At 31.5% G+C, this 25,323-nt stretch overlaps 1 protein-coding gene across 1 annotated transcript; it reads right to left on the bottom strand.

Moving 5' to 3' along the window:
* Window positions 1-8,140: 8,140 nt before the first annotated feature.
* LOC139524430 (uncharacterized) lies at window positions 8,141-18,035 on the bottom strand. The gene is made up of 7 exons (XM_071319206.1): window positions 16,880-18,035; window positions 13,709-13,835; window positions 12,696-12,804; window positions 11,441-11,639; window positions 10,812-10,900; window positions 10,095-10,334; window positions 8,141-9,571 (listed from the first exon to the last, which is right to left on the bottom strand). Exons 1-7 carry the CDS (start codon window positions 17,829-17,831, stop codon window positions 8,270-8,272), a joined length of 3,018 nt encoding a protein of 1,005 aa, XP_071175307.1. The 5' UTR covers window positions 17,832-18,035; the 3' UTR covers window positions 8,141-8,269.
* Window positions 18,036-25,323: the final 7,288 nt, after the last annotated feature.

The following is a 25,323-nucleotide window of genomic DNA, read 5'->3' on the forward strand; positions in this document are numbered from 1 at the left end:
ATAAAATTTGTAAATTTTTGTAAATTTTACAAAACATTTTCCACTGTAACTACTGGGCCAAGTTCATTATAGATAGAGATAATTGTAAGCAAGAATGTTCAGTAAAGTAAGATCTACAAACACATCACTATCACCAAAATACAATTTTGTCATGAAACCATCTGTGTCCTTTGTTTAATATGAACATAGACCAAGGTGACCGACACAGGCTCTTTAGAGCCTCTAGTTTAAAAAGAGTTATGCCCCATTGAAGTATAAAATACGTGCAATGCAGGATACATTGGAACTCTTTTTATACGACCGCAAAAAATTTTTGGCGTCGTATAATGCTATCATGTCATCGGGGTCTGCGTCGTCGTCTGAAGACGCATTTAGTTTCCGGACAATAACTTTAGTTTTAGTGAATGGATCTTTATAAATTTTTACCAGAAGGTTCAATACCACTAAAGGAAGGTTGGGATTGGTTTTGGGGGTTATGAATCCAATAGTTTTGGAATAAGGGGCCAAAAAGGGGGCACAAAATAAGCATTTGTGTAGTTTTCAAACAATAACTTGAGTTTAATTGTATGAATCTCTCTGAAATTATACCACATGTTTCCATACCATGAAGGGATAGCTAGTATAGATTTTGGGGGTTATGATCCCAATAGTTTAGGAATAAGGGGCCCAAAATAAGCATTTTTGCAGTTTTCAAACAATAATGTTTTGTTTAAGTGTATGAATCTCTCTGAAATTATACATCAACTTTCCATACCATGAAGGGATGGTTAATATTGACTTTTTTTTTGGAATTAGGGGCAAAAAGGGGGATAAACTAGGTTTTTCTGGTCAATGAACAATTAATACAATTTAAAAGCAGTGTAAGGGAGATAAATCAAAAACATTTAACATAAAAAATGTTGGGTATGTTCAGATTTACCTCTCTTACACTACTTGTAAATTATGTATAAAGACAGGTTTTGGACTTATTGCAAAAAAATTGGTTGGTAGTAGTTTACAATTTTTTTTTCTAAACTTAAATTCCAAATTTTCGAAAAGTTTGAAGAAGAAATCTTTAATTGCGCAACAGATTTGTAAGATCTTGACATTTGTTTTGTGTCAGAACTCATATAATGTCAAAAATTTGATCACAATCCAAATTCAGAGCTGTATCAAGCTTAAATGTTGTGTCCATACTTGCCCAAGCTGTTCAGGGTTTGACCTCTGCGGTTGAGGTCAAAGTCAGATGGAACCTGTCAAACTGACATGTACACCTTACAAATGAAAAGACAATGGACAACTTATGACAGAGAGAAACTTCCTAACATAAGGCAGCTGTAAATAAGGTATGAAGCAGTCTGCACTGTTTGCCACTGTTCTGCTACCCCAGACTTGTACCACTTTATTCGAACAAGAAAGTTTTTGCAAGACCTCTATCTAGTAATAGAAGACATTAGTGCAGATAGTGAAGTGTCCAGTCTTCTTCTAAAATATGAAGCTTTATACAAATAGTGTGTGCCTAAGCTAGATTGTAATTCCTATTCCTAGCACTAGGTGCAAAAAAAATATGTGTGTTGTGGTAATTCAAAGTATTGGAACCATGCAGGAAGTTAGTAGATATCAGACAAGTCCAAAAAGTGCTCATATTACAAATCATCAAAGCCAATCTGCTAACTTAATAAAAATATATTCTATAATGGAGAAATATGTAAATAGTGGAATTCCTAATATAATATTAGTTTTTTTTTCATAAGAAACCTGGAACAGCGGGCTCTTTCCATTGGTCTCTAGAGATTCAGAGAATATTTACGGATCCAGAAATTTTCATAAGTGGGGCCCCATTGTCTACATATAAGAGGGCCCGCTTCCGTCATGCTTCAGTGATTCCCTATATAATCTTCCACATTTTCCCCAGAAAATGGGGGGCCTGGGCCTCCCTCTAAACCCGCCTCTGGTATATATTAACTGCAACAGCATCAAAACTGTTTTACTAGTATGATTATTTAAATTAGTGAAACTTGTTCTCAACAAAACTTTATAACACATTCAGATATATTGGAAGCAGTCATATTTTAATATTTTATTTTTCTTCGCCTTCAACAATAAGCAAAACCTATATTATAAAGGACCTGACATGAAAAATGTGAAACAATTCATAAGACAAACACAACAACCTGATTTATGACAAAAGAATCGATGAAAAAACAAATACCACAAACGGCAAATAAATTGGTACCAATAACAACCACTGAATATGCATAAAATATTTGCTGCTTCAGATTTAGCAACAAGTAATTACAAGAGAAAATGAGTGAAAATAAATAACAAAAACGTTCATAATGTACATTTAATGATGCAATAACAAAATTTAAATGCAACAAAAAATGCTGCCAACAAATTAATGGTTAACCAGACATACAACACATTCAAGCATACTGTAGTAGTTAATCTGGTAATATATATATATAAGTAAAGATATGTGAATTATGTTAATATGGCAGTTATCTTAAACTATCTGAAAATATAATCAAACCTATAGTAAGTCATTACCAGAATTTGATAAGTCTACTATCCTTATTACATGTATTACCAAACTCGTAAGCAGCAAAATGTTTAAGTGTGTTTATAATGACATGATATAAAAGCATAAGCAGCTGATGAAGATCTAACTCCTCAATCAAATCAGAATATAACAACATAGATTTGTGATTAAGAAATAAAGAGCAGATTTGGTAATTTAGAAAATTTATTTAGACAATTATCTCTTCATTTTCCCTATCTCCAAAAATTAACCAAAACTACAAACAAAATATTAGAAATTTTCTTGGGCAACAATCTTTATATATAGATTCTTGAAATTTAAAATGCTGAGTATGAAAGGGATTTTAATTTTATATTGGTTATAATGAAACTGTTTCTTATTATAAATTTCTGTCCAAATACACATGCATTTACTCTTATACCAACAGCATACATTTGTACATCTCCTAGTCAAACATACATTCCATTTCAGTGTGATGATTACATATCTAGACTACTATGTAATAAGTATTCTACTCTACAAGAATCTTAAACTTAACATCAATATACCATCAACCATCAGTGAGAACTGTCTTGCAAGAAAACTAATAATAAATTAACTAATTTAGCATGTAATAAACTTTTCTAAAAAGCAAAGTTGAGAACTCTGAAATGAAAATCATTGGTAGTTATTCAAAGTGAAAGCCAAGTTCATTTTATTTGTTTTTCAATAGTCTTTTGAAGTCTTATTGATAAACCAATATACATGTATCTAAAAGTTTTTAATTTTTCAGACAAAGCAATGCAAGACCCTCTTGGGTAGTCACAGTTGCAAATAAATATCATATGTTTTTCCAAATACATGTAAAGCTTGTTTATTATTTCAACAGTTGCACTTCAAAAGGTTAAGCTATAATCATGATAATGTATGTCAATGGTGATGACATCAATTTAAAATTCCATAGCTCCAAATTACTTGCTCTACTTATATGTTGCATTACATAAACAATAAATTTCCATCCATCAAAGGCTCAAAGCTACAACTGATATTCATAAAATGACAATTATACTGTAAGAATAACATAAATTTAAATTATCTTTTTATAAACTTACCAATTTATTAAAGAGCCCATACCATAGTTGACAGGTTTTCTGTGTAACACAAATGTGTATGATAATTCATTCATTAACTATACTCATGTACAAAAAAAGCTAAACTTCATCTTTGTTTTTTAAGTTTTTAACATTATTAAAATCTTATAATTACATATGTAACTAAATCGTATGCAATGAACAAGAACAATCTTACTGTATAAAAAAATATCTGAAAGTGAAATCATCATTTTTTTAAAACAAAAACAATAAGACTAGTATAAAATAACAAAAAACAATAGTTGAGCCAATTTGTTCAACTCAAGTTGCCATATTGTGATACAGAAAAATATAAACACTACTTTTGCTAGAGAATACATCAAACATAATTTGATTGCATTTAACAGTAAAAATGCTCTTTTGATGAAAATAAAATTGATATGTTAATAAATTAACAAGTTTAATGGACCAGGTATGTTATCTGGCTAGTCATGCATGAGACATTAAAAAAAAATATTCAAATCATCTTCATACCTTTTTTAATATTAAACTTCGGTTCAGGATTAAATCTTTAGAAAATGTGAATATAAACTTGAACATTTATAGAATTTGAAATAACATCATGAAAAATTTGTATAACACAAAAAAAAATAATGCATTTCACAATTTTCTGACAAACCATACAAACAGTAAAGTAATAAATAGATCATGTGGATAAAGATTATTAGACATATGTAAGACACTAGATATCTTGCTGACATCAATCTTACATTTTATTGCCACAGATTTAAGCTAGTTCAAAATTTAATTGTTGCATGTTAGGTTAAGTATCAACAATGACCCATTTTTCCAAGCTGTCAAAAAAGTGCCATGGATATATATATACTGGAATTTCCAAATGGAATTAGGCCAGGATTTTTTAATTTGTTGGTTTACGGATCCGCCGACCTGATTTTGCCGATTTCCAGAATAAAAATAAAATTGACTTTTCATGCTTTTTCATTCCCGCCGACCCTAACAAATGCATTATCCCTGAAAAATAAATAAATTATCCTTTTTTTATAAAATGAAATGCATTAATCACTAACAGAATTGATAACACTTTCTGTTGTGAAAAAATGAAACTTCCAGTTTACGTTTCTAAAAATAGATAAATCAATTATTAATGACCTTGACATGTCGTTTGGACAAATATTTTTGTGGAACGAAACCCGTGTTTAAAACCAATTACACAATAAGTTCGTTTCTCTTATTTGTCAACAGTCCGTAAGATGCATCTTCTCATAGAAATAGACTTGTCCAAATGTGGACAGGTGGAAGTTCAGGACATCAAGTTAAAGTACTGAATATTAACAGATCATTTAAAATTTTCTTGCTTCATAGATAATAAAAAAATTTCGTCCATTTGGATAAAAACGGGAATGCGTGACAACAGATTAACCCGATATTCTCATTTTTTCCAGTGGACGAGTCTATTACGTTTTTGACACGTGTGTTGAAAATTATTTTCTTACCACGCTTTTACATTTATTTCTTTATCAGTTTTCGTTCTTGAAGATCATTATTCACCAAGTTTTCTGGAATTGATTAAGAGCTATGTGAATTTGTCTTCCTTTATGAAATTTAATTACGTCTTTGTCCGTGCACCCCCTTTTTTACGGGAAATTATTAGGCAATGTCATGCAATTTTTATTACAACTGAGCAATAATATTTCATGAAACTAAAATTTAAGAAATGATGACAAAATAGGATAACAAACATATTATTATAGAAAGGTGAAATATATCTTTATTTTGCATATCAGTTTTCTGTCTTTAAAGATATTTTTTTTATTTTTTTCCCGACCGACCGACCCGACTTTTTTATGGAGAAAATCCGTAAACCAACAAATTAAAAAACCGTGGCCTTATGTCTTCAACCATCACATGCACAACTTATTAAAAATATATTCCGAAGTTACGATTATTAGCTTAATCAATCATTTTTCATTTGATTTCAACTGATAACAATCAAAATGCTTTTGCACAGACAACTTGCAACAAAATTAGTTTACGTTTAAAATAAAAATGCTTTTTAAAGAATAAATTAAGGCAGCCATGAGCATGGATTAATAAATTAAGGAAAGGGTGAGCAGAAGCATTGATGCAGTTCTACTGTAATAACATTGGTGCCAATGCAATCTTTTAACAAAAAATCTTACGATTGGAAATAATTGTCTGTTATATATACAGATATATTCATCAATTTTTTTACTCCTAAGATTTTATTAAGAACCAGGTGCTCCGCAGGGCGCAGCTTTATACGACCGCAGAGGTCGAACCCTGAACAGTTGGGGCAAGAATGGACAAAACATTCAAGCGTGATACAGCTCTGAATTTGGATTGTGATCAAATTTTTGACATTACATGGTTTTTTTTTACACAAAACAAATGTCAAGATTTTACAAATCAATTAAAGATTTCTTCTTCAAACTTTTTAAATCTAAAATTAAATAGTTGACACAGCATAGGTTTCTGACACAGAATGAATGTGGTCTAATGAACTTAATAGTTTTTTTTGCCTTTGAGCAATTCACTATGCTGTTGAATATTAATCCTCTCAAAAAAATGTTTGAAGAAATTGTCTTTTTATTTATGAAATCTGAAATGAGAAAAATTTAAACCCCCCCCCTTTTTTTTCACATCCCCGTTTCCCTTTTTCCAAAACTGATATCAATTCAAATTTCTAATGGAGTTTGCAACAATAACTACTCTTTTAAATACATCATAAAATATTAAAATGTAAAATAAAGTGCTTGTTATCACTGAATGGTAAAGATTGGTTGGTAGTAAAAGTGAATATACATTGTTTATTGTATAAAACAATAAAAAAAACTTCATCAGTAACATTTTATATTGGCAAATTTCCAATGAAGTTATTTACATAAAGTTATTGGCAAATAAAAATAGAAAATGACATCATAGTCATGTCTGGCAAATGTCCAACATACATTATCTAAAAACATTTTAGATAAGATAAGGGAAAAAAGCTTCATCAGCAACATTTTATATTGGCAAATTTCCAATGAAGTTATTTACATAAAGTTATTGGCAAATAAAAATAGAAAATGACATCATAGTCATGTCTGGCAAATTTCCAACATATACTATCAACTACTATTCTATACAAAGAAAGATAACTCCAATTGAAATTTAATTGCTATTGCACAATATTGTGCAATTAGATATTTCTTGCTATTGTGCAATACTGTGCAATTGAAAATTTCTTGCTATTGCACAATACTTGATATGGAATCCTGATTTGGTCCAACTTGAAAACTGGGCCCATAATCAAAAATCAAAGTACATATTTAGATAAAGCATATCAAATAAGCCCAAGAATTTAATTTTTGTTAAAATCAAACTTAGTTTAATTTTGGACCCTTTGGACTTTAATGTAGACCAATTTGAAAACTGGACCAAAAATTAAGAATCTACATACACAGTTAGATTTGGCATATCAAAGAACCCATTTATTCAATTTTTGATGAAATCAAACAAAGTTTAATTTTGGACCCCCATTTGGACCAACTTGAAAACTAGGCCAATAATTAAAAATCTAAGTACATTTTTAAATTCAGCATATCAAAGAACCCCAAGGATTCAATTTTTGTTAAAATCAAACTAAGTTTAATTTTGGACCCTTTGGACCTTAATGTAGACCAATTTGAAAACGGGACCAAAAATTAAGAATCTACATACATAGTTAAATTCGGCATATCAAAGAACCCCAATTATTCAATTTTTGATGAAATCACACAAAGTTCAATTTTGGACCCTTTGGGCCCCTTATTCCTAAACTGTTAGGACCAAAACTCCCAAAATCAAACCCAACCTTCCTTTTATGGTCATAAACCTTGTGTTTAAATTTCATAGATTTCTATTTACTTATACTAACGTTATGGTGCGAAAACAAAGAAAAATGCTTATTTGGGTCCCTTTTTGGCCCCTAATTCCTAAACTGTTGGGACCTAAACTCCCAAAATCAATACCAACCTTCCTTTTGTAGTCATTAACATTGTGTTTAAATTTCATTGATTTCTATTTACTTAAACTAAAGTTATTGTGCGAAAACCAAGAATAATGCTTATTTGGGCCCTTTTTTGGCCCCTAATTCCTAAACTGTTGAAACCAAAACTCCCAAAATCAATCCCAAGCGTTCCTTTGTGGTCATAAACCTTGTGTCAAAATTTCATAGATTTCTATTAACTTAAACTAAAGTTATAGTGCGAAAACCAAGAAAATGCTTATTTGGGCCCTTTTTGGCCCCTAATTCCTAAAATGTTGGGACCAAAACTCCCAAAATCAATACCAACCTTCCTTTTGTGGTCATAAACCTTGTGTTAAAATTTCATAGATTTCCATTCACTTTTACTAAAGTTTGAGTGCGAAAACTAAAAGTATTCGGACGACGACGACGACGCCAACGTGATAGCAATATACGACGAAAATTTTTTCAAATTTTGCGGTCGTATAAAAAGCTACAGGACCTTTGAATCATCTGACATTTAAGTTCATACACAAAAAATGATTAGAATGGCAACTTGTAATGAGTAAAACAATAGGGTTTGAATAAAAAAGTTTAGAATGCCACAAAAATCTGTTTATACGGTATATATCTCATAAAGATGAAAAATCACTATGAGGTGTTGCTGCTATCTTTCCCAGTGCTTAAATTTAATGGTTTATTTTGTTTTGCTTGAAGCATCTGAAGTAGAGTTGCCTGTAAGGAGGATGAAACATTTGTCACTCGCCCGAGCTGGTTCATTGCAGCGTGACCAACTGCTTTGCCAGTTTTTGTTGCACTATTAAATGAATTATCCGGAGTACTACTCCTGGAATCTGACACTTCCATAGGTTCTTCAACTCTTGTATTGTCCACAACTTTCTGCTTCTTTTCCGTCACTTTTCCAGCGTCATTATTTTTTACATTCAGTAACTGCTGTAACACAGCATGCTTAGTTTTAGTCTTTTCCTTTGACTTTTCATTCCCTTTACTAGAATTAGCGCTATCCTTTTTGCTCTCATTAGTACTTCCATTTTTAACCACTTTTAAATCAAGTGGACCTTTTTTAGGCATGTCATTTTCTATCATGCTATTATTTGTATCCATGCTAGTTTTGGATTTGTCATTTTCTATCAAGTTATTTTTAGCAGGACTTGGTTCCAAGCTTTTATTTTGGGTATTCAGAATATTAGCACTTATAGCATTTAGTAAAATACTGGAAAGGTTCATACCTGTCACATTTTGCAAGGGTACACCACTTTGTGTTGTATTATTCTGCACTGATACACTTTGTTGTGTACTATTCGGAATGGATACACTTTGTGGTGTACTATTGTGTATCGACACATTTTGTGGTACACCGTTTTGTTTCGATACACTTGGAGATGCAAAACTCTGAACCATTGGACCTTGTGAATTGGCGTTTTGAATTGCATTCCGCAGTAATGTACTTTGTATTGACTCACGTTGCAATAAAGGATTTTGTACTGGTAAATTTCCTACATTTTGTAAGGAGGATGGAGAACTTGGATCAACGCCAGCAGGCTGTTGTATTTTTTGCATAGTTAGTAGAGATAACATTGTATTTTGAAGTTTCTCCAATAATTCCCTGGGAATCAGAACCTGATTTTGCTGTTGTGGGATGACTACTTCTAGTTTATTTTCCTGAATGCCATTTTCAACAGGTTTCGTATCTTCCTCTGTTTTTGTACTTTCTTCTATTTCCATTGTCTCTCCTTTGCTCTCTGTATCTTGTTTATTAGAATCTTTTTCTTTTTTCCCATCTGTACTTCTTGCTCGTTTTCTCATGACTGAGAACGATTGTGATGAGTCATTAGAATCAGAGTTTGTTAACTGTTGAAAATCGACCAATGCTGGTTTACTATCTATACCTTGAATCAGATGTGATTTACTTGGAATGCGTGGAATTGGTACCTAAAATGAATCAGCAAAATTATTCATTACAGTATTAAAATTGAAAATGGAAATAGGGAATGTGTCAAATAGACAACCTGACCTATTTGTTTTTTTCATGCAATTAATATCAAAACTACAAAATTGACAAAGAAAAAAGATGCAGTTGCTGAGACCATTGCAAGAAATTAAAGGAAACTGAATATTGTAAATTACCAAATTTTGCTGTTTTTATATCTAATCATTATTGCAAAATTAATGATGGAATATATAGGGATCACAAAATAATTTGCATTCTAAATTCTGAAAGCATTATTTCATGAATGAAGCATTTACCAACTGGTCTCATTCCAAAAATTTCTGAATGACGTCTGATATGGGTCAATAGACGATATTAGGAATACTTTTTTCTACAGATGTAAGATCAGCTACAAAAAGTATAGTCCTGTAAATGGAGTTAAGAAGCTTGAATGCCTTACAAACCTATACCAATTTCATAAATATAAAGGAGAAAATATAGCATATGGAGTTTAAAATGTTATACCTTTTTGACAGGTGTTCCTTTTTCCCTTTCCTTCATTTCTAGATAAGCTTTGGAGTCCATACATCTCAGAAGCATGGAAGCTATTTCATGGAAGCCTCGGGCTTGGGCAGCCATAACAGCAGTAACACTAGCATAGTTAGGAAGATCTAAATTAGCTCCAACTTTCTGAAACAACTCAACCATGGGTATAAGGTTACCTTCAACTGAATAAAATAATGGAGTTCTTCCACTTTTACCATCCTGAAATATATTAATCAATTGGTTAGAGGGAGCATAGTACATGTACTAATTAGTTATGATTCATTGTATGATACTATAGTAGGTATGTCAATTCAGGACATTCTATACAATTTGCAATGTCTGATGACCATGATAAAACGTGAGAAAAAGATATATTTTGTTCGTCTTAATAACCAACTTCTCTCTTTACCTGTCGGTAGACATTTTTTTTTCACACAAATTCTCAGTTATCAATAAGTATGATTTTACCCTTTATTCTCCATGAACTGGTACATCAAAGATCTTTGTAAATAGGATTTAAAAAAATAATCCCATTAGTTTTGTACAGTTTTTTTATTTTCTATATTTCTGTTTCTAAGCATTCCTGATGCAGAATTCAAGAAATTTGTTTAAATTGTAAAATGTAAAGATTTGGTATTTTCAATTTTGATCTATGTATATATCCATCACCAGATTTTACAAATCTATACTTATTACCTGAATATTAACATCAGCTCGCTCAGCCAGTAGAAACCTGACAATTTCCATGTTGTTTTTCATTACAGCTATGTGAATTGGAGCAAGACCTACAAAAACAATTTTAGTTAATAGGTCATATTTTAACAAAGAAAAAAAAATTAATAAAATTTTGGCCCTTTATTCTTAGACTGTTTGCCCCATAACCCTTAAAATAAATCCCAACCTTCTACTTAATGGTATGAACATTGTGATACAATTGAAGTTATTGAAGTACTTAAACACAACTTAATGTCCTGAAACAAGATAAATGCTTGTTTTGGGCCACTAATTCCTAAACCGTTGGGACCATTACCCCCTAAATCAATCCCAACCTTTCTTTTGTGGTTATAAACATTGTGTTAAAATTTTATTTATTTCTATTCACTTATACTAAATTTATTATCCAGAAACCGTCCGTCTTTGGACAACGCTGACAACGCCGACGACAACAACGTCATACCAATATACGACCGCAAAAATTTATAAAAATTTGTTTCTTATAAATTTTAGAAACGATTTTTGCAATAGCACAATAATATATGCTAGCATTAATCAATTTTTGAATTTACAGTATGAATATTCAGTAGGTAAATAACAGGTGTACATACCATCAAAGTTTCTTGCATTGAGGTCTGGTTTCATTGTATATTTGAAGATGAGATGAAGACAGTCAACTGAGTTTGACTTGACAGCTATATGGATGCAGGTTTCTCCATTCTTATTAACCAGATTAGGATTAGCACCAGCTAGCAACAATGTATGGACTGCCTGTATGAATTTCAGCTCTACTGCTATGTGCAATGGTGTCTACAAAAAGTAAATGTCATATAATTACTTCAAGAGTGGTATCTTTCCACTTTCTGTGGATCCATTATTATCTGATGTATACCAATTTTCATAGGTTTCATGGGTACAGGTGAACCCAAAATTTAAATGTTCAATGAATTAAAAATTTTCTATGTGGTTTGTATACAGAGATTAACAAAACCATGAAATCAAATATCCATGGATATGCAAATTTTCCTCAATCCACAAAAATTATTACCCACAAAAATACATGAATCCCCAGTAAGTCCTGGTTGTACAAAAGATTTTTTTGCTACGTGTAATAAGTTAATCTATTATTTGAATGACAATGGGTACACAAAAATGTAAGTTCAACATATGGTAGGTCCTCCATAATGAATATGCCATGAGGAAAAAACAAAATTTTCAATTGTATAATTGGAGAGAAATTAAAACCTTAAATATTGTATTCAAAAGTAGTGGGCAAATACATTTGAAGTTTTACTGCCTAATGGGGAAATAGTTTGGTAAGCATATATAGGTAAAACAAGAATATGTCCATAGTACATGGATGGGGCATCCACACTATAATTTTCTATGATTAGTGGACTGTGAAAATGGGGTAAAATCTCTAATTTGGCATAAAAATTAGAAAGATCATATGATTGGGAACAGGTGTACTAAGTTTCAAGTTGACTGGATTTCAACTTCATCAAAAACTACCTCGACAAACGAACGCACAGACAAGAAAACATAATGCCAATAAAAGGGGCATAAAAATCTATGTAAATCATTACCATGATTACCATCTGATGTCAATCATCAATGATCATTGACCATTAAAATGAAAAAAGTTTCATGGGTTAAAACTTTTCATTAATAATAACATTCTATCTTTGTAGATAGTAGATTTTTTTATTTTAAATTGCTAATTCATTTTTTGAATAAATGATTACCTAATTAATGTTTAAAAAAAAAATAGGGCTTGAAAATCCAAAGACCAAAGCATGTAAATTTAATTGGCCTGACATTAGATAGATCTTGAAACCTGTCACAAAATAAAGATATAACATTTACCTGTTGTGCTTTGTTGAATTTGTCCACACTTTTACCAGATATACTCATCAAATGTACAAACTTTTGGACCATAACAATATTCTCATGAACAACAGCTATGTGTAGTGGTCTGAAAATATAATACATTTATTCATACTATAGACCATGACAATATTCTCATAAACAACAGCAATGTATATCTCTAGCCAATGTAGAAAAGTAAACGCATAACAATATGTGCATACATGTACTACAGACAATGACGATATTCTCATGAGCAACAGCAATGTGTAGTGGTCTGAAAATAAAATACATTTGTACCTACTATAGACCATGACAATGTTTCCCTGTGTACTACAGTGATGTGCATTAAAGGACAAAAAGTATAAATTACACAAACGCTTTATTTAAGTAAATTATTAAATGGACAATAAAAACTTCTTATCTGTCATGGTTTTGTGCAGCAATGTTCTTGAAGTTAATTTGTTCAAACTTCAAACTGTATGTACTTTGACCTATAAAGGTTAACTTTTTCGAATTGTGACTTGGATGGAGAGTTGTCTCATTAGCACATCTTCTTATATCTATGATCATTTTTTCTTAGGTACAATTAAGGAAGTCTGTGTCTATGTTTTCATACATGAGTTACCAATCATGTACAAGAAAAGAAAATTCTGAGAAATCAAAATTGTTATCCTTTCAAATATCATGAATATATTTCTGTTGATGACTGTAACTTTTTCTGTTTAACAAGTCTGGGCTGATCATTACATTTTCAGTCTTTTACTGGAATTTTGGATTTTCTTTTATTTATTTACTACAATGTATTGCTATTGTTGTACAACAGACAAAAATATGCCATTTGTTATTGTGATTTTAAGAATTGCTGCAAACATACAATGCGGCAAAATCATGATGAAATTTATATCTTTTTTTAAAACCTTTCCTCTTCCAATTGTTTCATAATAATAAAACTATACCACAAATGCATGAAATGCCTGATTGACAGTATATAAATTTATTGTGTAACTTACAAATCTCCATCATCATCTTGCTGTAGAGCTACCTGCATCTCATTCAGTAACATCAAACTCGTAGAAGGATCTACAGCCACAGGGTTCACTCTCTCTTTTGCTTCATAAGCATTTTGTACAGGTGAAGCTGAAAATGTCAAATATACTTGATAATAACCAACAAACAATTAAATAATCAACACACAAATTAATAACCAACACACAAATACATGTAAATAACCAACACACATGACACACAAATAAATACATGTTTCTCATTTTCATTTTTTAAATAGATTAGTTTGTTGGTTTTCCTGTTGGAATTGTTTTACACTATTCATTTTGAGGCCCTTTATAAATTACTGTTTTGTGTTAGCCAAGGCCTCATGCAGTTTTGACAAATACATGTTAACTTTTTATACACTGTGATTTGGACATGTTAGATGGAAAGCTGTCTCATTGGCACTCATACCACATCTTCCCCTTATTTACATATATTGTATATATGCCAAATAAGTGTTCCTGAATAGAACATTTTAAACAAGAATGTGTCCTCAGTACACGAATGCCCCACTCGCACTATCATTTTCCATGTTCAGTGGACCGTGAAATTGGGGTAAAAACTCTAATTTGACATTAAAATTAGAAAGATCATATCATAGGGAACATGTGTACTAAGTTTGAAGTCGATTGGACTTCAACTTCATCAAAAACTACCTTGACCAAAAACTTTAACCTGGAGCGGGACAGACGGACGAACGGACAGACAGACAGACAGACGGATGGACGGACGAACGGACGCACAGACCAGAAAACATAATGCCCCTCTACTATTGTAGGTGGGGCATAAAAATTGAATCAATCTTGAGAAATTTGGATCTTTTGGCACTAGAATAAAACATGTATAATTACTTTACAGTAAGAATTTGAAAATAAAATATCCCTCTGCTACATGTACCATATTAATTTATCATTTATCACTAACAGAACAATGTACATGTATACCTATGTTTTAACAATGAAATACCCCTAGGCCCCTTAAAGTACTCATTTACAAGAAAATTGGGGGGAAATTGTTTTAATTTCCAATATTTGTTTATTTATTGGCCTCAAGTCATATCTACTAGAAGAATATCGTTCTTGGCTTATTTCTTCTGTTTAAAAAAAACTTTCAACTTAAAACAATGAACATGATTCCATAAATGTTGTGTTTTGGGTTGTGTAATTAATTTTCTGTTCAATTATGTAATACAAGACGTGAAGTACATTTAAGTACATAGTTACATCCTTGTTGGTGAGGTCCATGTTTAGTAAAGATTGGAAAAAATAGTATTTGTTAACATGGTTAACAGTCATGAATGTGGGAATCAACTTTGATATCAATACACTGATTGAACCAAATGTTATGTAATTACTTAAAGTCATAAGAAACCTCAAGTCCAAAAAAAATAGTGCATATGTTTTTTATAACTCAATGGATAGTTTTCATTGTAAAACTTATGTTCATATACTTTTTTCTGAAGAAAATTCTTTAATTTATTCATATTTAGAAGAAGTTTACTTTATTTGAATTGCTTCCTTCCAGCAAGCTATTCCCCCGATATATTTTCCGTATGCAAGATGACCTCAGTGTGACCCATCTCGTTATAATCCGGTGACCACAATACGCATGGATGTCCTTAAAATAAACTATTATCTGAATTTACATGTTAAACACGTGCTCAATTTCCATGCTTTTTTGTTTATTTTTCGTCAATTGTTGACAAACAGGTGACAATCGTTAAACTTCGGCTTTAAAACACGAACTTTAATTACCTGCCATATTTTCACAACAACACTGACCGATTGAAAAAAAAATTGACGATTATACGATATTTACACGAAAAAAATGATAAATTCGAGCACAGAAGACTAAGTTTATGATGTTTGTATGCATTGGTTTAAGAATTGGAAGAACAATATTTTTCACCGGTCACTCGTTTCTTATGACTTTAAATAAGCTTAAGATACTAATTACATATAAGTGTTATCCACAGTTTGAATTTGATATCTTTCAGTTTTTATCCTTTTCCTTTAATGTTTCATTAATTTTGATTGTGAAAGGAAATATATGCAAGAGTATTTATTTAATAAGATAAATAATAAAAGAAGTTTCCTAAAGTGTACAATGTACATTCATAAAACTTCAAACTGTATTAAATATACATGTACATGTTTGCATCTTTTAATACTTTAAAATTGTTAATACAAATAATTCAGAAATATATATAATAAATGATAAAACATGATAAATGTATAAGTTACTTTGTATAGAAATCTATGCTTTTCCCATCTGTGTTCAATAATTTATAATTTTTATAAAGAATATAGTTAATCTTTTTAATTTTATCATTGAACCCTGTCTGACATGAATATTGATCAGGTTGTTTATAAATAAACTCATCATCATGATCATAGATACCAGGACTAAATTAAGTATATACGCCAGACGCGCGTTTCGTCTACAAAAGACTCATCAGTGACGCTCGAATCCAAAAAAGTTAAAAATGCCAAATAAAGTACGAAGTTGAAGAGCATTGAGAAGCAAAATTTCTAAAAGTTTTGCCAAATACAGCTAAGTTAATCTATGCCTGAGGTAGAAAAGCCTTAGTTTTTCAAAAAATTCAAAAATTTGTAAACAGTAAATTTATATGATTTTTGATTGATATGAACAACAAAAATAACCAAAAATATCTTGCCATAACTTATGTATTATAATATATTCCAAATAAAAATAAAATCTCTATACTCAGACATATATGGTCATATTGCCATAAGTTATTATTCATAAGAAAATTTCAGGTATAAATTATAGCAGAGACATATAACAACATATACATGTATATATATATATATATATGTATATGACCATACATGTCTGTCTGAGTATAGTAATTTACTGTTTATCATAAATACATTTTGCAGTATTACATTTTGTAGCTAATAATCTCCATTAATGATAATTATTTTCATGTATACATTTGTTGTCTCATTAAAAAATATTTTTCAATTAATATTACTTTTTATGTGCATGTTTAAATAATTTAATCAGTAGCAAATCTTAAATTCCATATTTTCTTATGTTGCATTGTTTGTTTTTGGTGCAATTCTTCAAACAATGAGAATATAATTATACAGAACCAAATGGATTACCTTCCGACTTAGCAGGATCTTGTTCTACTGATGAATCCTCTGCAGGAGGTGGTGCACCTTCTTCTTTATAACCTTGTAACCTCCTCTTCTTTAAAGGCAAAGATGATTCTGAAGATTCTTTAGTAACTGCTATTTTTTGTTTCAATGCCATTTGAGTTAATATTGAATCTACAGCTGACTGAGAAAGTTCAACACTTTCAGTACTAGCCAGATTAACAAGCTTAGATGCTATCTCCTTAGTAACTATGGTTTGTCCATCTACACCGTCAGATTTTACTTGGAATGGCAATTTCCCAGCTAATATTTTGTTCAGGTCATTACTAGACAGGTTGTAAAGTCCATGGCCTGGTTTGTTGTGATCCACTTGTATAATACATTGTGGTGCAACTAACGGTTCAATTTGTATATATGATGATGGCAAGTCTGGTTGCTGTACAACTTGGTCTTCAGCATTCTTTGGCTCTTTATTGTGTGATTTTGGGGTTTCAACCTTTTTCAGTTCATGGTTTGGGTTTCTTGGGTTAATTGTCAATGATAAAACCTGGTCTGGCAATTTGTTTTGTTTACTACTTGAAACAGCTAAAGTTGAAGCATATTTTGGTGATTTCTGTTTTTGTTTTATTGTTGATGCTGCACTTTTGTCTTTTTCGGTCTGGGTTTTTTTACTTGATGGAGTCTGGGAATTTTTGGTCGCCCTGGTTCTGGTTTTTCCCTTTTTGTTGGCGTTACTTGTTGCTGACTTAGCATTGTTTTTTGTACCAACAGGTGTACTTTTCGGTACAGTTACGTTTGACCCAATACTTAAAGAAAATAATTCGTCTGAATTTGATGGCAAAAGAACCATAGATGATAAGCATGACATTGCCTCCGCGGCGGCAATACGATCTGCGTGTTCTTTTTCATCGATCTTTGTCGCCTCATTTTGTTTCTTCGATTTACGTCTGGTGGCCATTTTGTGTAAATATTCAATATTAAAACAATATGCACATGTGTAAATACTTATTCATTTTGTCCATTTACAAATATCTTGTCACATCTGAAAATGAAACAAGCCTGGTTTTCCAGAAAATCTAACAAGCCTGGCTAGAATACATAATCTGCTTGACCTCCATGGAAAAAATAAAGCATCTTGGGAAAATCCCTACAACATGTGATCATTTAAACCAATCGCAATCTTTAGATTTTATAATTCGGGGATTTCCCTAATAGCAGATCGGACTGAATCGTGGTACATGTCTATAAATAGACTTCGCCATGTTATTCATCATATAGTTCAAACTGATTAATTGAATATATTTTTTTCTTTTTCAGATTTTTGTTTATGGTTCATTATTACAATTGAAGGAAATCTAAACATTTCATATCTTATTTCTTTCAGTTTTATCATGTGATTATTTGTTGCTTGATAAACCAGGGGCTGTTCTATAAATAGGATAGGTGGTTATTTTCCTATAGTCCTTTTCTTATTTCTTTTTATAGTTGTTATCTGAAAACTGCCAGCGTGACACAAGTATTCCAAATTTGCACTATCAAAGTTTTCGTATTATACTAAAATCAAATGTGATATTACTTTTTAATACATGGAAAAGTCATGTCATTTTTGTAAATAGAAATTGCATAGCTGACCACGCATAATATAATTTAACCAAAAATAGATATTTCAGAAAATAAGTTTAGACACATTTATCATTATGTGACAATCATGAAACAATCTTTTATATAAAGTTAGTCTCATTGCTTACTTTTTGATTTAAATAAAATCCTGTCAGGTAATGAAATAAAATTACATGTAATGCTTTGCATAGACCCATATCTCTGTGTAATGTTATATGGACTATTGTTTCCCGGGTTTCTACTAGTTCGATTCAGACATATTTTTAGCAATCCTGGATTTTCAAGCCTACTGCTATAGAAAAAATATTTTATTACACAATATCTAACAAGGAACAAATCAAAAGGGTTATCACATTTTTAAACCAAGATTGAGTGCATACCGTGAATTTTGATAATGACAGAAAAAGGCCAACATCCAGTTAAGTTTAACCACAGATGAACGAATTTGCAATGTAAGTAAATCGGGTATTCATGATAGAAGACGATAATCACTTTTTTTTACCGAAATGTGAAAAATATTCTAACTAAAGAATTTTTTTTTTTTAAATATTATATGATATTTGAGACTACTTTAATACTATATATGTGTATAGTCAGTCTCTGATTGGATATACTTCTTACAAGTCATAGTGGGAATCAGGTCAAGATAAAAGTGTTGCAATAATTGACTTCATAATTGCAATTCTCTAAAAGTCTAGAACGTGACTTTTTCTTATATGCGTAGAGGAAACTTTATTTTTTAAATTATAACATATTATTTCATTGTATTTGTTGTAATATTGTACGGAAATATGATAAATATGGACCATAGAAAATGATTGTAATTGTGCTTGTGCCAATAAGATATTTGTATGTTTTGCATAATGCATAATGCACCCACTGTAGATTTGCCTTTACTCTCCGAAACACGAAAATCTTGTCAGGGCCATGTCATCGGTTTGCTAAACTGTAAGAGCAGTTCATCCCGTATGGATTACTTCCCAGTTACTATATTTATCAATCCTTAGTTTTCCATGTGCCATGATGTTTTGTGGACTGTTGTTTGTCGGTATCTTTTCTATACAGATATTATTACCATGGTGTTCATATATTATACTTGAAGTAATTTTTCTAGACCAAAATTGTTGTAAAAGTTATTTTGGCTTTGATATTTCATAGTTGCTCCAACCGCTATCCACGAAAGAAATTTTGATTGTGTAATTCTGTTTTCAAGAAAATATGCATCTGATGGTGATAATTTGTGTACCTATGAATTATACATTTTTGGTTTGTTTTTTCTAAAAAACTAGTAATTACGATGCGAAATATGTTCTAGTTACCCCCCTTTGACCGATCATTTGATATTCTCGCATAACTGATTTCGAATTGTGTTCACTCCACCTTTAGTTTTAAAGTAAATTATTGCTGATTTTAGGGAACTTATTGTTACTATCAAATCTTATTCATCCAGTATTAAAATTTTTATATCTTCTATTCTGCCAAGGCCTGTTGATTTTTCTTATACAGGTAATAAGTGTAAAAGTGTTAATTTAGAATTGAGCAGGATGTGTTCTAAGAGTAATTTAAGCTATATTAGGTCTTTTAAAAGATTTTTTCATAAAGGCTTTCCAGTAAGGTCATTATTTGCTTTTAAAGATGGTGGGCTTCACCTTAATGAAGCTGGGCAATATGAATTGCGCCAGTGTTTCCAGCATGCTATTAATCATATGTAAATAATTTAGTATTTTGTATTTTGTCTTCATGTATGTCATTATTATTATTTAGTTTTTATAGGCTAGCCTAAAGGGAGTGTTTCATTCCTTAGGTGTTTGAATTTTCAAGGGAGTGTTTCATCCTTTGGATTCATTAGTGTATATATGTCTCTTTAAGGTACTCTACTTTTAGGAGAGATTTCCGTGAGTATCTCCTAAGTAGATCTAGCAGCTGAAGAAGTGTTTTATTCTTCCTGCTTGGAGTTGAACTTTCAAGAGAGTGTTACATCTCTTGGGTTTAACCACATCTGTAACTTGTTTGGTTTTGTTTGGCGGGCTAGTTTGGCGGATATTTAATTTTTGTGGCCCGCCTTAATTTATATTATTCTAGTTTAACTGAATAAGTATTAATATTTGTATATGTATTGGTAATTGTTCTTTATATTATTGTAATTCATGTATGTAAAGATTTATGTTTTCGGCCAAATAAATTTATATTATTATTACAGTCTTTTATGAAGCCAAGAAGTAATTGGTTTGTTTTTTCTAAAAAAACTAGTAATTACGATGCGAAATATGTTCTAGTTACCCCCCTTTGGCCGATCATTTGATATTCTCGCATAACTGATTTCGAATTGTGTTCACTCCACCTTTAGTTTTAAAGTGAATTCTTTTTCCTAGTCATTACATTAGAATACGTTAGAGTAATCAGATCGAAATTTACCCACCCGCCCTCTCCTTTTTTTTTTTATTTTTGTCAAATTTCTAGTTTATTTATTTTATTTTATTTTTGCATTTTATGCATCAGTAACTTATGTGGCGGATATTTAATTTTTGTGGCCCGCCTTAATTTATATTATTCTAGTTTAACTGAATAAGTATTAATATTTGTATATGTATTGGTAATTGTTCTTTATATTATTGTAATTCATGTATGTAAAGATTTATGTTTTCGGCCAAATAAATTTATATTATTATTACAGTCTTTTATGAAGCCAAGAAGTAATTGATATTTTCCCTATTTGCATTTACAATTTTCTTCATAAGTGGCATTTAGGTTCCCGTACAAAATACGGTTGACATGCATTTTGTAGTCGAACACAAAGACGCAACGATTAATTATAAATATTGAATATAGTAAGTCCAGTTTATAGGTTTAATTATTTGATACAAATTGCGTGTGCTCTAATGTAAATTCTAAAAAAAATTGTGGCCAATTGAAATTAAATATGGTTACAAATGATCGTGCTCTAATGTAAATTCTAAAAAAAATTGTGGCCAATTTAGATATAGTTACAAATGATCGTGCTCTAATGTAAATTCTAAAAAAAATGTGTCCAATTTAAATATGGTTACAAATGATCGTGCTCTAATGTAAATTCTAAAAAATTGTGCTCAATTTAAATATGGTTACAAATGATCGTGCTCTAATGTAAATTCTAAAAAATTGTGGCCAATTTAAATATAGTTACAAATGATCGTGCTCTAATGTAAATTCTAAAAATTTGTGGTCAATTTAAGCATGGTTCAAATTGGCTCAGTAGTTTCTTGGCCCATTTGAAAGTTAACGAACGACGGACAATGGACGCATAGTAATGAGAAAAGCTCAGTTGGCCCATTGAGCAAGGTTAGCTAAAAAGTGAAATGAAAGTATAATTTGAAGTCAGAGTAGGAAATAAACCTACGTTTCTTTTAAATAAACTATTATCACAGAGATTTGTTTCGCTTTTTTGTAATTTCGATAATGAAAATGTTGAAATTAAAATAGCAACCCTTTAACTGTTTAACATGCAATTTTTGCAAATATTCAAAGTCAATGAACCATGACTGAAGGTACATGGCTAAAAAAAACTCTATGGAAACTTGATATTAGCCACTGGTAATACAACTGAATACCAAATACCATTGGCTTATCATCAGTAGTTCTCTTTAAACAAACCTAAACACAAACTAATACAGTAAAATAAGCAAACAAACCATAACTGAGGGGACAGGGTCAAATAATCTCCATGGTAATGAGATATTCCAATGCAAATACAACTGCATACCAAATATCATTGACCTACCACTAGTGGTTTCCAATAAACTAGACCTAATCACAAACTAATACATTGTTGATGCCGCCGACGCCGGAAACAGCACAACTATGTCGCGCTTTTTGACTCCGTCAAGCGAGACAAAAATGAGTGTTATAGGCAAGAATCCCAACAAAATTGTGATTAAAATGGTCATTAAAGGGCAATCACTATAAAATTAAGGAGACATCGGACGATTTCGACCATGTGGAGTTATTTGTAGATCTTGTCTTGTTGCTACCATTTGATTTTTTTTTGGGGGGGGGGGGGCATTAAATATAGTGGCAACTGAGGGTCAGACATAACATTTTTTTCCTCAGGGTCAAAAAACAAATAATTTTATTCTCCAAAAACTGGAAATAAACTTTTTTTTTCCAAAAAATTCCATAGCCTACCCCCCCCCCCTAGAAATTCAAATGGTTGCTGCCTAATATCATACATGTGCAAGAATATGTCACATTTCCAAGCGGGATAACCCAATCTCTTTATATTTGACAGTGGCGTCTTAACGGGAGTTATAAATTACGAAGTTGAGTTAATAGTGGTCTTTAAAAGGGCTATTACATTGAGATCAAAACCGCGTCGAGATTGTAAATCAATGGACGAAAGGGAAATTATTTTAAAATATTAAGGGGAAAGTCCATAATTTTGGTTTACTGATCTTGAATGACATTTTTTAACAAACACTGATCATTAAACCATTAAACGTATCAGAGGCGGATTTAGAGGGGGCACCAGCAAACACAAGTTTGTCCAGCTTTCTAACAATATATAGGCTATATACATGTATATATGTAAGACTCAGATCGACGTCCGGTCTCTAATGGACGTCCGTTCTCAAATCGATGTCCAAATGTGACGTCACAATAAAATAACATTCCAAATCGACGGCCAATTTTATGCCTGTCTTATAGACGTCCATTTTTTGGCATTCTCTGATCGACGTCCGATTTTGAGCTTCTCTTTTGGACACATACTACAAAACTGAACTGATCTGGTAGCAGCTGAAGCAGTTTGCCAATTATGCCAAGATAATGTCAATTATTTTGCGTTTACGTTAAAAAGAAGATCTTATGTGATTGCCAATGATACAACACTCCACAAAAGACCAAAATGACAGAAATTAACAACTATAGGTCACCGCTCGGCCTTCAACAATGCGCAAAGCCCATACCGCATAGTCAAATATAAAAGGCCCCGAAATGACAATGAAAAACAATTAAACGAAAAAACTAACAACCTTATCTATGTCCAGTAATTAATTATTTATTGATATTGGACATTGATTTAAGACGACTACAATCAATCTGGCGAAGTTTTGGTAATAAATGCCGTCACATTGGACGTAGATTAGAGTATCAAAATATTGGACGTCGATTTGAGAATGTGACGTCAGATTTGGACGTCGATTGAGAAAAGGACGTCGATTTGAGAAACGGACGTCGATTAGAGGCTGGACGTCGATCTGAGTCTAACATATATATTCATTTATTTCAGTACGAACATTCATTTATGTCTTGGACAAATAAGTTTGCTTTTAAATGATGTTATATATGTCTTTGAAGAAATAACTAACAAGCTAGATGTTTTTGATTTTTTAAATGTTTTATGTAAAAATGGCTAAACATATCATGCTCAATCATCTTTAGTTAGGTAAGGCGTAAGCAGACACAAAGGTTCAATAAAAGTCAATTGGTGAAAATTAAGGATATAAATTCGAAGACTAAATAATGGAAGAATAAGTCATTCAACAGTTAAAATATATATTCACTGATATTGATAAGTAGAGCTCTCTCTCTGATTGATAAGTGAAGATTTCTCAATGGCAATAACTAAAGAGTTATACATCATCATGAAGAGAGATCAGGTCGCAAGCGCTTTTGTAGTGGGTCTCCCTTTTTATGTGTGTTTAGGAGTAATTTCAACTTATTTTCACTTATCTAAAATTCTGTAACTGCTGAAAATGAACTAACGGAGAGTGTCAGAGCAATTCAGCATTTAACATTGTTCATGAACAATAGATTATAAAAACTTGGGAACACTTTTTCTTGTTTGAGATTTTTTTTTCACACATAAATTAAGAGAGAACGAAAACTTACGCCGGACAGATGAACAAACGGACGCCGGTCATTTGTACATGTATACCATAATACGTCCCATCAAAATTTTGACGTATAAAAAGAAGTTGTGGTATGATTGACAATGAAATATTCAAATATCTACAAGAGATGACACAGAAATTACCAGCTATAGGTCACCGTACGGCCTCTAACAATGAGCAAAGCCCATATCGCATTGTCAGCTATGAAAGGTCCCGAAATGACGAATGTTAAAACAATTCAAACGAGAAAACTAAAGGCCTAATTCATGAACAAAAAAATGAAAGAAAAACAAATATGTAACACACCAACAAGCGACAACCACTGAATTACAGGCTCCTGACTTTGGACAGGCACACACATACAAAATTTGGCTGGGTTAAACATGTTAACGAGATCCAAACCCTCACATAACCTGGGACAGTGGTGTAACAGTACAACATAAGAACAAACTGTAAAAACACAGGGTAGAAGTGGCCGTACTTGTATATTACAACAACATAAGGAAACTAAGTACATATCTTAGAGTATTCGCAGTTACTGACAGCTAGTTAAAAGCCACACACAACCATTTTAATGTCTCGCTTTCTTTACTAATCATTGATATTATGGAGATATATAGTCCTAAATATAAAGCTTTATTACAATCTTAAAATTAATCCGGAAAACTAAAAATTGACCAATGAACCATGAAAATGAGGTCAAGGTCAGATGAACCATACCAGGCAGACATGTACAGCTAACAATTCTTCCAAACAACAAATATCTTGCTTATAGTTTAAGAAAAACAAACCAAAACACAAAAACTTAACACTGAGCAATGAACCGTGAAAATGATGTCAAGGTCAAATTAAATCTGAGCGACTGACATATAGATCATAAAATATTTCCATACACCAAATATAATAAAATAGAATTGAGAAAGGAAATGGGGAATGTGTCAAAGCGACAACAACCCGACCATA

This window comes from Mytilus edulis, chromosome 5, assembly GCF_963676685.1.
Source record: "Mytilus edulis chromosome 5, xbMytEdul2.2, whole genome shotgun sequence".
In the NCBI taxonomy this organism is placed as follows: Eukaryota; Metazoa; Mollusca; class Bivalvia; order Mytilida; family Mytilidae; genus Mytilus; species Mytilus edulis.